Consider the following 12,811-nt stretch of genomic DNA (forward strand, 5'->3'; position numbering starts at 1 on the left):
CAGTCGAAGATGTGCACCAGCGCCACCCCCCACGCACGTGTCCCCGCACAATCTCTGGCCCACGCCGAACAGGGTGAGCTAGAAATGCCAACAGACCCGAGGAGTGATGAAAACCACCTGACATAATAATAGACCCATCATGATACGTTACCATCGGAATGGGCAGCACAATACGACTGTGGCCGCCGGTTGTGACTCCATAGATAAAAATGGAAAATTTATCTCTCTGAGACCATTGAAAAAGGGCATGGAACGAGAAAGAAGCTGTGTCCGCACAGTATGTTGGGAACCGCCTGCATGCAACTTTAAATGGATTCTCACTGGATTCCACGACGGCGGGCCCGGCAACGACGATGTAGGATGCGTGGACGGTGGATCGGGTGGCAGGGCGTGTGGACCAGGGGAGTGCGGGTTGTTTCCGTGAAAAATGAGGGGTTTTCCACAAAAGTGCGGCGGCACCAAGGCGCTCCACCGTCGAGGGGCCGTAAAGATACCGTAGAGTGTTATGTATTCCATGTATAAAGATGGTATTGTAGTGTTTCTCGAGCTATGAGACCAATTCATAGCGCCAGAGGCTTGAAAAAACAAATGTGTAATTTTGTCCTGCGAGGAAATCCGTTTCCCAAACTCCACTCCACCAAATCAAAACCCAGGGGCGGGTCCGTCCGGGGACAGCGGCCCGAGCTTGGCGTGGAAGCTAGGCGGCGGAACAGAATGGCGGCCCTGCAGCTGCAGGGGAGAAGGCTCCTCCTTTTGCAGCCCCTCCCCCTCCTCGCGCGGCAAGCCCTCCGCCGTGCCGTCCCGCCGCCCATCCCCCGCTGCCGCTTCCTCGGCTCCTCCTCCCCGCCCGCGGCACCGGCCTCCCCCTCCCCGCCCGCACCCGGCCCCCGCTCCCCGTCCGGCTCGCTCCTGCCGACGAGCGCCGCGGCCGTCGTGCCGGCCGCGCGCGGCGCTGGGTCCCCCGGCCTCGAGATCTCCGCTCCGCAGCGAGGCCGGGCCACCTCGGGCTGGCCCCTTCCGTCGTCGGCATTGCTCCACGCCGTGGCGCCCTGGTAAGGTTTCGGTCCGTACCGTACCGTACGTCCTTGCTCCGTCTCCGCCCGGGGAGAAGAGAAGAAAGTTGGTGCCTTTTTTGATCGTCTACTCACAGCTTCTACTCTGGCGTCCCCTTCCTCCCTTCCCTAGGGCGCTCTGGACATCGGCCGCGGCTGATGACATGGTGGGCGCGCTCATCGGCGCCAACTTGTCCGTCTTCATGCTCTGGCGCGTGCTCGCCTATCCCAGGTTCATCACGGATCCTCACATGGTCAGTGTCTTGGTGACCTGATGGTTACCCAAGTGACTTCTTTTGCTTTGATCTCGCAAGTGCTGGCCATGATTTCACTAATCCACTATGACACTGTCACCTGATGATTCTGTGGACACGGACGAGCAGGTTTGGCTGGACATGTACTTCGGCGGGCGGCTGCACACGCTGCTCACGACCGCCTCCAGCAACGTGGATCCCATGTTCATGAGGAAACATTTCATGGTTGGTGCTTGGTTGGTAGTTAATTTCTAATGTGGTGGTCTGGACTGAAGACTGTGGTACTATGAGTCTATATATGACCTGATGGTTTTTGTTGATGAGCAGACCTCGCTGGACAATTTCACGAGTGGACGTTTGCACACGATGCTCACCAGTTCTTTCAGCCACATGAACCTTAAGCACCTCTTCAACAACATGGTCGGCCTCTACTTCTTCGGCTCGAGCGTAAGACACTCACTCTTGTCACACTATCATCTCTTCTGTTCTGTTGACGATGCAGAAATGGAACACATATTTGTTTGTCAGGCTGAAATTGCATAAATTTGGTTGATAGGACTGATTACTGAATTAGCGTCGCGATCTCTCAACCGGGAGTGGAGTGGTCTTGGTTCAATTGTACTCCCTCTGTACCTAAATATAAGATGTCTTATATTTAGGTACGGAGGTAGTAGCAGTTAAATGTAGAAGTTCACTTGCATTTACTTTGGTTCATGTACTTGTCTAAGATCAATAAAGCTTCCTTTATCTGAAAAAGGAGTGAATTGGCTTTCCTGTATTTAAGTACTCCCTCCGTCCGAAAATACTTGTCATCAAAATGGATAAAAAAAGATGTATCTAGAACTAAAATACATCTAGATACATCCCCTTTTATCCATTTTGATGACAGGTATTTCCGGATGGAGGGAGTATTTGTTATCTCTCCTGTATTGGCACTCAGACCAACATTACGCATGATCTAGGAGTTGCTGCGGTAGTATATGCATTTGGAAAGTTCTTTTTGTTGGACTCGAAATATGTGATCTACATTCCAAGCAAGTGTGCAGTACCACTCACTTGTTCCTAATTAAAGAGATGCTGAAATCATACGACCGTGTTCAAGAAATAATATCATGTTTGATAGGAGTGAATTGGCTCTACCATGCTTTTTATCTACTCCCTCCAATCCATATTACTTGTTGCTCATATGGATGTAGACTGACTTTTCGTAACTTGAACCGGATTCCTTCCTTAGGATTAACAAAGAGCAATGATACTTTATCACCAACCTTGTGGTTTATTATCAGTACTCCCTCTGTTCACTTATATAAGACGTTTTAGTAAATTCAGACAGTGTACTAAACAGTTCAAACTCAGCTGTCTGAAACGCCTTATAAAAACGAACGGAGGGAGTACTATCATTTGATATGTTTCTGTGATGACAAAGTATTACCTTCCTTGCTCATGTTGAATTTCTTTTTCTTTTCTTTTGTGCATTAGATTGCCCGCACGTTTGGTCCTGGTTTTCTTTTCCAACTGTACGTTACTGGAGCACTTACTGGGTCTGTATTCTACCTGGCAGAAAAGATTTTTCTAGCTCCACGAAAAGAGGTAATATGTTTACTTTATACATCAGTGAACTGGATTCCAAATCCTGAGCATCAATTAGTTCTGATTATCAAATAAAATCCTATGATACGATTATATTATCTCTGATTTAGTACATATTTTTTCCTGTTACTTTCATGTGAGAAGACTGGTATTCAGTCACTTTGCTGCCCATGCTAGCTACTTGATGCCAGCAAAACTTCTGGGATCAAGATCCTTTTTTTAAGCTGCACGATAATCTTCCTAATCTAATAAGTAATGCTTCTCTTGCAGGTTTTTGGAGGATGGAAAACTCCCTGTCTTGTAAGTGATTTCCTGTCTTATAGTAACTACTCCCACTGTAAACTAATATAAGAGCGTTTACGGAGGGAGTACATCATATATTACAGTGAAATTTGCCCCAATCAACCAACTATTTGTCACCGTACACCAAGAAAAAATATTTGGATGAAAATTTTGGTGATCAGAGGCGATGCAATGGACACCATTAGTGAATGTGTACTGAAGGTGTCGGTTGTTACACACTAAATATGATCCTTTCATGTCACTCAGGGTGCAAGTGCTGCAGTTAATGCAATTATTCTTCTTGAGATATTTCTGCATCCGACGAAGCTACTATACTTGCACCTTTTCATTCCGGTTCCAGCTGCATTAGTGGTGAGAAGATTTTTGTTTTTATTGAAAGGAAATCTGATAAACATGTGGGTGTGCTAGGTAGTGAGGACATAATTTCTCTGACTTTACTTATTTCAGGGAGTTGGTTTGATTGGTGCTGATTTGTGGAGGGTCAAGAAGGTATTTATCTAACTTTCATCTACAATCTATTTGGTTTTCTTTATATATTTGTTCTCTGCTAAATCCAGGTACCAAACAAATCTAGTAATAAATGAATGTGATTTGTGCCACAGTTGCTTATGTTCATTGGCCATGATTTTTGACAATGTCACTGCTACTTTTTTTTGCGGGTAGTGTCACTGCTACTTTCATGTATTGTTACTCATATATTGAAAATTTGTGAAATGCACGGGTGTGGTGCTTAACCACACGAACCATACAGTATATAGAACTCCTGGTCTTTAATCGACCTGGGGTTGGAAATATAGCTCAATATTCACACCTAGGGAGGCTGGTTGTACTTATCCCTGTTTGTTCTTCTAATGTTTGCACCTTTTTGGTGATCATTGCGTCTACTTTTTAGTGCAATGCATCTACTTCAAGTCGATGTCTCGCCTGACAGCATCAACCATTTAATATGCTAGTCAAGCCATGTCAAACTACACCATTCCTTAAAGTTAAAGATGTGTATATGTCTTCAACCTCTCATTTCTGCATATTAGTCAAACTATTGTCGTTGATGATCTGGTACCCAAGTACAATTCATGTTTTGATAAGCATTAATTCTTCATGCCTTTTCTGATCTAGAATAGAACTAACTTTCACCCGTTCATTTTTGTAGGGTGGGAGTCGCGTGTCAGGCTCTTCTCATCTGGGAGGTGCCCTAGTCGCGGCGGTTGCCTTTGCAAAAATCAAGGGCTGGATCTGATCATGCAGTTTACTCATACTCACATGCAGCAAATCCAAGGGCCTGCTTGCTTCCACCCTGGTGGCCACTTCTTAGATTGAAATTTGCTGTTATGCGACTACTATCAACGGTCTGAGGGCCGACTCGTGGACCATGCCGCTTATTATCCAAGTTTCTGATGTAGAAATATTTAAACAAAGTCTAGATAACATCATTGCAGCAGTTACTAGGCCGGTTGCGACGGTGATGCGCTGATATTTTGTGTGCGACCCTGCGTGTCGCATGGATGTACTTGTATCTCATGTTATCCTGATACCTGTAGCTAGCATCAGGCCTTGCTGCTGTTGCTACTCACCCACGTGGTGTGTGTTTTGCAAATGCATCAATGAGCACGAGGCTAACTCTTGATGCCTCTTGTGGGTAACGGATTTTTTTCGAAAAGGTTGTGGGTAGCGGATGGATGCACTGTGACCAAATTTGCGTCATTTTCCAGGACAGTTACCAGAATATATCGATGATCTACAAAATATGCATATATGACACGAACAGTCTCCGTTACCGATAACATAAACCCATGAACCAACTGCCGTTAAAAAACATAGCGGCGAGCAGGAGCAGGCCTCCACCTCACTCACGCCTGCCATAGAGCACGCACACGCTCCGGATGATCCTGATGAACAAGGAGGTTGTGCCAGAGTAGAAACACCGCACTCGCACCGACACAGCAGAAGCAGGCGGGATCTGGAGTCATACACAAATCAGCGTTGAGTTTTCAAACGCTTTCCTTCCTCCTCCCCAGTTCCAATAGATGCATTTCGTCGAACATAGGAAGAAGACGGGGAAGGCAACTAGGCGAGCACGCCGCTGATCCATGGCGCTCGGAAGCAGAGGAGCACCGACCGTTTCAGGCGGCGAGACCTTGTGCCACGCGATTCAAGTACCAGTGAATTTTCTTGTGTGATTGTGTCACCTTGCAAGCAGAGTCTAGACTGCTCTTGTGACAGTTCATCACTGTTTCAGAGGGATGAAGTTCAAGGCCTACCATGCTCTGCATCTTGAAAAATGTCTTCAGTCAAGAGTCAAGTCGCTCTCTCTGCAATGTTACACAGCACACCTAGTGAATTAATTACTCCAACTGGCCTCGACATTTTATTCCGACGTGATGTTTGTCAAGATCGCTCTACAAGTTTCAGTGGTTGGGGAGTGAACATGTCCATACGCTGTTAAGCTTTGCTAGTATTGGCGGTCCAATGCATGAGTCTCAACTTCAAACTGCTCCAGTACAGGTTCAGCATTTCAGAGGGATGAAGCTATCATGCTCTGCAGCATGCAAAATTTTACTAATCAGAAACTCTGCAGTGCTGCAGCAATATGCACACAAAACCTAGTGCATTGACTGGCCAGATAATGTAGCCAAACCTAGTGAATTAGTTGGCCAGGCAATCTTTCCCTGATATGCTATTCCTTGAGACCGTTTATAAGGAGTAAAAGAGGAGAGGATAGTTACACTGTGAAATTCCTGTTATATTGCTTTGCACTGAATCCATTCCCCAACATCTAGATACATGATTCCCACTATTTTTATTTTATTTTGCTTGCTACAATGCTTCTTTTTCTAAAAATAAAAAATGCAAGGCCACAATGTTTAGCATCCAGTTGACATACTTAATTAGGATATGCCGGAATGTTCAAACAATTCTATAGTATCATCTGGTTGACCGATTTTACCCTTGTATATCTGTAGATATCAAATCTTATATGCAAATTCAGAAGCCGTATATGCAGAGACTTAGAAACCATCATACTCAACACAAGATGACAAGAATCAGAAGAAATACAGTTACTTTCAGACTAGACAAAAGCAAGAGGTACAGAACGACCTTCCTGGCTTCCAAGACAGGAAGGTTGAAATTGTTCGCAAAAAAAAGGGACCAATATGAAACGGAATGAACATGTACTCTAATTGACATCGACTCTTTCTGAGGTGACACTCAAGCAGCAACATGACTATTTCTTCAGATCAAAATGACACTGATGTTCCCACAATCATCAACATATCAAGAGGAAACTTACGTCGCTACCTTACCCAGGATTAGCGCACATGGACACCCAGGATTTCTGATGCATGTACAATTCCGGTGTACATCGATGACGCACAGGGACATAAGAGATGCATCTGCAATTCCGGTGTATATTGATGACACACGGGGAAAAGGAATCTGCCAGGAGTACAAAATATGTATGTAACCGTCATTCAGATTCCCGACAGATTATAGAAACATAGCAATGTTGTAACCATCATTTAGATTCCAGGACAAAGTGGAACGTCTTGGAGTTGCACCAAACAAACCATAAAGACAGAATTCCGGCAGAGACCAAAGATGGGAAGCAGAAACAGAACTTCACGGTTACAGCCTAACAGCGAACACATGGCCGCCATTGCAGATTCTTTAGAGAAACAGAAGTCTTCAGATGAACAACATGACTGACCACACATCTTAGTCACTATCACTGGAGTCACTATCAGCGGATGAATCTGCACAAACAAGGCAAGTCAGAAACATAGAAGGGAACTTCAAATATCCTGGGTAGCAGTTTGATGTAGAGGAACTATACTGCAGCCTGACCAAATTTCTGTAGTTGTTAACAGAAGAGTTAGCCTTACAAGAGCAAAACACCAACACAAATATGACCTTTCAGAGAGGCCTCGGGAGTCAGGACTGCTTGAGGATTAAACAAGTGTGGAAGACATGCAATTTGACTTTCACTCTCTGTTAATCAAACTGACAACATCCTTGAACAACAGTAAATACAGTGAGGCAAAGGCCTAAACTGAATTCTTAGTGATATGTATTCTACCAATGGAATACGAGAGAAGACCTAAACTGAATTTCAAGATGAGACCAGCTACTATTTTCATCACACACTACAGTAAAAGGATTAGATAATTTTTTGAACTGAAAAAAACAGAAGATAATAAAAAATGATTTTGCATGGATAATAAACAACGTTGAAATATAACAGCCACTCTAAACTCCATCAGCATGCAGATACAATTTATACTGAAGGATAATGAATACAAAATATGAATGGATTTGGAGGGTGTGCCATAAATTCTAAAAACATCCCCAATAGCAGACCAAAAAAGGTAGCTGAAACAAAAAAAAAACAGGATTTTATGGTCTTTGAGGCCAAAAAAAGACTCCAACAGCAGACCAAAACCTGCATGGCGACCAAAAAAAAAAATAGGCTATAGCCTAAAAATTGCTATCGAATTGGTAAATATACCAATCCACTAGCGACAGACCAAAAAACGCAAAACACTGTGACGGGAACCCCAACCTGAAATTTCATCACCGCTGCCCCTCCCCATCTCGCTGCCGCCGATTCTCGCCGCCGCCGCCACTCTATCGGCCACGCCGAGCCCTGACACCCATTCCTTCTGTTGGAGACAACCGCCATGACCCCCGCAGCCGCCACAGAAGCTCCACACACCACCGCCCGAAGTCGTCCATTTCGACCGTTTTCCTGCCCCGCCGATGGATGATATGCTCGTCGTCGCCTGCGAGGTCGATTATCGGCCGGGTGACCAGCGCCGAGCCGCCACTCCATATCGAGCTCTCGATACAAGGCGGCACGCCGCCGCCGAAGTTGGTTGCATCCCCCGGCTCCCCTCCGACCCCTGGGTCCATCCTGACGCCTTTACTATGCCGCCCAACGAGCTACATCGACCGAACATGAGCTCGGTGCCCACAAAGTGTTCGATGGAAGTTCTTAGCCAAACTCGAGCTCGGTGCCCACAAAGTGTTCGATGGAAGTTCTCTAAGTTAACTTTTCTTGCCTTTTCTTGTCATACATTGTGAGCATGAATCCTCCCCGTATGATGATTCCTCCTTCAAAGAGGAATATGAGTGGGATGAAGATGATTAAATTGCCATGACCACGTTGATCGGCATGGAGAAGAACAAGAGGCCAAAGCATGGCGGTTCCATTGTCAAGAGTGCAAATCCGGTGCATACAGAGCGAAACTTTCAACACCGATCCAAAATGGCTCCTACACATTGCCAACTCTGTCAAAGAGCATGACCAATTCTTCGAGCAGAGGGGGAATTGTGCTAGAGATCTTGGACACAACACTTTTGACGCCGACTAAGAATGGCTCCGAACTTGTTCCTTCATGTTGCCGACACCGTCAAAGGGCATGATCGATTCTTCGTGCAGAGGAGGAATTGTGCCTGAGATCTTAGACACAACACTATCCAGAAGATGACTTTGGCATTGCGCATGATGGCATATGGCATTCCTGCATATTAGATTGATGATCACCTGGCAATGGGAGAGAGCACTTCCATCAAGTGTGTGAAGCGATTTGCTAAGGCGGTGGTTCAAGTGTTTAGGCCACAGTATTTGAGAGCACCCAATGCTCTGGAACACTCGGCTTTTGGAGATGAACAAAGCATGGGGATGGGGGGTTCCAGGTATGCTCAGCTTAGTTGGTTGCACGCACTGGAGGTGGAAGAACTGCCCTGCAGCTCAAATGCCATGCGAAGGATACCACCATTCTTGAAGCCATTGTAGATCAGGAGACATGGTTTGGATGCCTAGAGCTTGCAATGACATCAATGTGCTCCACCGATCAACACTATTTGCACTGTTATCCAATGAGGAATCACCACCGGTGGAGTTTCAAGCAGATGACCACACATACAAGGGGTACTACCTAGCAGGTGGGATATACCTAAAGTGGGCAACCTTTGTGATGCCATTTCCCAGCCCCCAAGGTAAGAAACAACTTGGTTTCCATGTGCTCAAGCAGATGCTAGGAAGGATGTGGAGAGGACATTTGGGATTTTGCAAGCCCAGTTTGCTAATTTGCAAGGACCGGCTCGGTTTTTGGAGCAAGAAATCCTTTAGTACATCATGACTGCCGCCATGATCTTGCACGGCACGATCATTGAGCATGAGTGTGGCCAAGATTTGGATTACTCCTTCTATGACTTAACAGGAAGGGTAGTGCATCCACCTAGAAGGGAAAACCACATCCGACAGTTTCTTCAAGGTCATCAAGAAATTCGAGATGCGGATACCCATCAACGTCTTTAACAAGATCTCATCGAGGAGTGGTGAACATGGAATGGGCAACAAGACCACTAGTTCTACACTTTTACTTCTATGTTTTGTGTTATGTTTGATGAATAAGTGTGTTGAATTTGGGATTGTGGTCTGATGAACTATGTAATAAAGTACTTCCTCTGTCCCAAATTATAAGAAGTTTTGGTAGGCTAAAATAGCCTAACAAAATGTCTTATAATTTGGGACGGACGTAGTACTATTTGTCCTTTATTTGTTTCGGATTAATTTGAAATGAGTTTGATATTATTTACAACATTGCATATGCACAAATATGTGTGGCGGAAGTAAATTTGAAATTTTTGGTCTCCAGTTTTTGGTCTACTGCAAAGCGGAAAATTTTCTGGAGACCAAAAACCTTCTCTCTCCACACCTAATAGGCTAAGACTGTTTTTTGGTCTGCTGTGGAGATACTCTAATTGATATGTAATTATAGCAGACATGGTAGAACAAGTAGGAAGGGCTGTCATACATTCTAATTGGCAATGAATACTAGATATGGACAAAGCTAACTTACAATCTGAGTCCAAACGTGGATCCTCCTTGATGCTAATTTGCTCACGAAGTATGCCGCATGTACTTAAGATACTCAAGATTGAACGAACTCCCTCATCAACCTTTTCACATTCAATATAAACGAACTTTAGGCGTTCACACAAAAATGATTGTGTTATTGTTTCTTGGGCTCCTGTTGCTCCTACAATATTCTATCAGATAAGAGCAATTAGTAAAGACAAATACAACATCCACAATAACACCTTAAAAAATACAGCAACATCGCTATCTATACAACATATACCTCGGTGTTATCAAGCTGAAGAGTGAGTATCTCAAGAACTGGAGAGTGTCGGAGAATGCAAACAAGGTCAACAGTTGTAAACCACTCATTGAGTAACAGAGTCTTTAATTTGCCAAAGACGGGGCACCATTTCAAATCCCATCTGTACAGAAACGGGACAAATTGCAAAGAATAAAAATAAATTCAGACTCTAGAAGATCAAATAATATGTGCTATAACAACCTGCAATGTCATATTTTATCCAACCAAGACACTATGTTATTAGCCATCGATTTGAGATGCATTAGAGGAAGATAAAGTACCAAAATGCGATAATGAAAATAAACAATTTGCTTATCTGCAGTTCTAACAATGGATAGAAAAACTAAAAGAGAAACTTTCAGGTGACAAATAACAAGAATAGAAACGGCAGTAAGTGAAAGCGTACCATTTTAGGTAAAGCTATCAAGTCCAACTTGGCAGCATTGGACAAACCATTGAGAAGCACCCCCTCCTTGACAGGATAAGCATGACAACCACAGACAATATTATCACAAACCCCCTGATTACTGCGACAGTGATCATGGCATCCATCTTCAAGGTTAACATGGGCTGTTTCTAGCAATGGCATGTTTTCAAGGAAAGGTGTCAGGCCTTCAAAATCCTCTAGCTGAAGTGAGATAAGACCCGGGGCACAAATCCGAAGGCGCACAATGTCAGGTAGAGAACAGTAGTCGGCTATGCACAGGCGCTTTAGTGACATGGATGATATCTCACATGCACGAATGTTGCAAAGTTGAATCCTTAGATCCTCTAACACCAGGCAGCCTGAGAACTTCAAAGCAGAGTGGTTGAGGTTGACCCCTTCAAGGTGCAGGGTCTTCAAGTGTTGGGAAATGAGACTCAGAGGCACATCAAACACTGGTAGGGCGTACTGAATGTGAGCTGCTCTTACTACGAGTTCCTCAGCTTTGCATGCCAGAGCGTAGTCAATCAACAGCCTGGTGTTTGTGAACGTGTTCTCAGGCTCATCGTCAGGACAGGCATCGATCTCGCACCTGATGAGAGGCGAGTCCCCACGGAGACAGATGACCAGCTTCACCAACTGTTTGAAACGGTTGTATCGCGGAAATGTTGGCCCATTAAAGACGAACAACAAACTGGTCAAGCGCCTCCAGAGATCGCGCCATCGGGTGTTGAGCACACAGGTCTGCAGGGCATCCTCCACCGACAGGAAGGACAGCACACGCCATAGAAGCTCGTCAGGGAGGTCTCCAAAAGGGTCACTGTCACTCGCCGCAGCCATCTCGAGCATTCCGTCGAACAGGTGGCGGGCACTGCGGGAGCAGAGAGAAATTAGCAAACCAAGCGCAGCCGAATGTGGCATCACCAAATCAGGGAACCATGTAGTTTTCTCTAAAGGGATAAAGAGACGGGAAATCACATCGATTCGTGACAGTCGGAAGCGCCCGTCGCCGGCAGCCGCGGGGAAGAGGGAGAGCAGGAGGAGGACTCCGTTACTGGGTGCTGGCAGATCCGAAGTCCTCCGCCCGCCGCGTGCCCGCCGACGAAACCCTCGCCAACTTCCCTCTCCACGCGCGCTGGACGGGTACAGGCTACGAGCGAGCGGCCGACGGGAAGCCCTCTCTTCCTTGGCGTCGGAGTTGGAAGGCGAGCACCGGAGCAGAGGAAGAAGGGGCGGCGGCTGGGACGCGGTCGCAGGCACGGGGGATGGGGGTCGACGGCGCGCCTCGACCCGTCGCCTCGACGCAGCGCTAATCGGCCGTGACCCTGCTCGCGCGGGGCGGGCGGCGGCTGCAGGGAGGGGAGGGGAGAGACCATCCTCTAACCCCTTCCCCACTTCCTTTTTAGATGCCAAGGATCCCTCCCCCACCCCTTCCATCCGGTCAATGCTCGGACTTCTCTTCATCAGTGATTTTGCAGCCGGTCCTATCGTCTCTGTCCCCGGCTCGTCCTCGATGAATACATCACGGATGACCATGTCATCCCCGTCTCTGGCTTGGTGCTCCTTAGGGTCGTCTCCAAATTGACTGAAACATCAAATATTTTTCAATCAACTCGAGATAAGAAAAACACTAAATTATCCGCAACAAGAGAAAAAATCCAAGTTTTTTACTCGTTGAATATTTACCCTCTACAAACAGCAGTTTACAAAAGGTTTCAAGCTTTCCAGTTCAGTAGCAATCCTTTTATCCGCGACAAGAACTATCACCTGTCCTTTCATCCAACGGCATCGAGCTAGAGGGGGTGTCGGCGTGGAGGTGACGATATCATTTGCCCTTCTTTCCATATTGGCATGCAAGGACACATGCTAATAAGAGGTACTATGGCCTACAAAGGCATGTTGAGCTGGAGGCAATGCCCTTGATGGATGCATGATTGGACTCGAGCGACAGGCGTCAACAGTGAGCACTAGGTCAGGGTTAAGGGTAGGAATATTTAGAAGGATGGCCTTAACCTACGATGA

General features: G+C 45.9%; 2 protein-coding genes across 3 annotated transcripts; one reads left to right on the top strand and one right to left on the bottom strand.

Moving 5' to 3' along the window:
* Positions 1–646: 646 nt before the first annotated feature.
* LOC123128839 (RHOMBOID-like protein 12, mitochondrial) lies at positions 647–4,856 on the top strand. The gene is made up of 9 exons (XM_044548942.1): positions 647–1,052; positions 1,186–1,306; positions 1,436–1,531; positions 1,634–1,753; positions 2,786–2,896; positions 3,167–3,196; positions 3,446–3,550; positions 3,647–3,688; positions 4,350–4,856. Exons 1-9 carry the CDS (start codon positions 715–717, stop codon positions 4,434–4,436), a joined length of 1,050 nt encoding a protein of 349 aa, XP_044404877.1. The 5' UTR covers positions 647–714; the 3' UTR covers positions 4,437–4,856.
* Positions 4,857–6,236: 1,380 nt separating this feature from the next.
* On the bottom strand, positions 6,237–12,243 carry LOC123128838 (putative F-box/FBD/LRR-repeat protein At5g56810). Of its 2 annotated transcripts, none has more exons than XM_044548941.1 (5): positions 11,768–12,243; positions 10,772–11,660; positions 10,345–10,486; positions 10,063–10,242; positions 6,237–6,951 (listed from the first exon to the last, which is right to left on the bottom strand). In XM_044548941.1, the coding sequence occupies exons 1-3, from the start codon at positions 12,163–12,165 to the stop codon at positions 10,430–10,432; spliced, it is 1,344 nt and encodes a 447-aa protein (XP_044404876.1). In that variant the 5' UTR covers positions 12,166–12,243; the 3' UTR covers positions 6,237–6,951; positions 10,063–10,242; positions 10,345–10,429. The 2 variants fall into 2 exon arrangements, with proteins under 2 accessions (XP_044404876.1, XP_044404875.1); XM_044548940.1 differs by having other exon boundaries at positions 10,063–10,252; positions 11,768–12,242.
* Positions 12,244–12,811: the final 568 nt, after the last annotated feature.

This window comes from Triticum aestivum, chromosome 6A, assembly GCF_018294505.1.
Source record: "Triticum aestivum cultivar Chinese Spring chromosome 6A, IWGSC CS RefSeq v2.1, whole genome shotgun sequence".
Classification (NCBI taxonomy): domain Eukaryota; kingdom Viridiplantae; phylum Streptophyta; class Magnoliopsida; order Poales; family Poaceae; genus Triticum; species Triticum aestivum.

Bases quoted from the DNA above. Each gene is read 5' to 3' on its own strand.
- LOC123128839 (XM_044548942.1), top strand. From the start codon at position 715: ATGGCGGCCCTGCAGCTGCAGGGGAGAAGGCTCCTCCTTTTGCAGCCC. The intron at 3,197-3,445 runs GTAAGTGATTTC...CATGTCACTCAG, and splicing joins GATGGAAAACTCCCTGTCTT to GGTGCAAGTGCTGCAGTTAA. The intron at 3,551-3,646 runs GTGAGAAGATTT...TACTTATTTCAG, and splicing joins CGGTTCCAGCTGCATTAGTG to GGAGTTGGTTTGATTGGTGC.
- LOC123128838 (XM_044548941.1), bottom strand. From the start codon at position 12,165: ATGGTCTCTCCCCTCCCCTCCCTGCAGCCGCCGCCCGCCCCGCGCGAG. The intron at 11,661-11,767 runs GTGATTTCCCGT...CTGCTCCCGCAG, and splicing joins TCCGACTGTCACGAATCGAT to TGCCCGCCACCTGTTCGACG. The intron at 10,487-10,771 runs GTACGCTTTCAC...GTTTCTGTACAG, and splicing joins TGATAGCTTTACCTAAAATG to ATGGGATTTGAAATGGTGCC.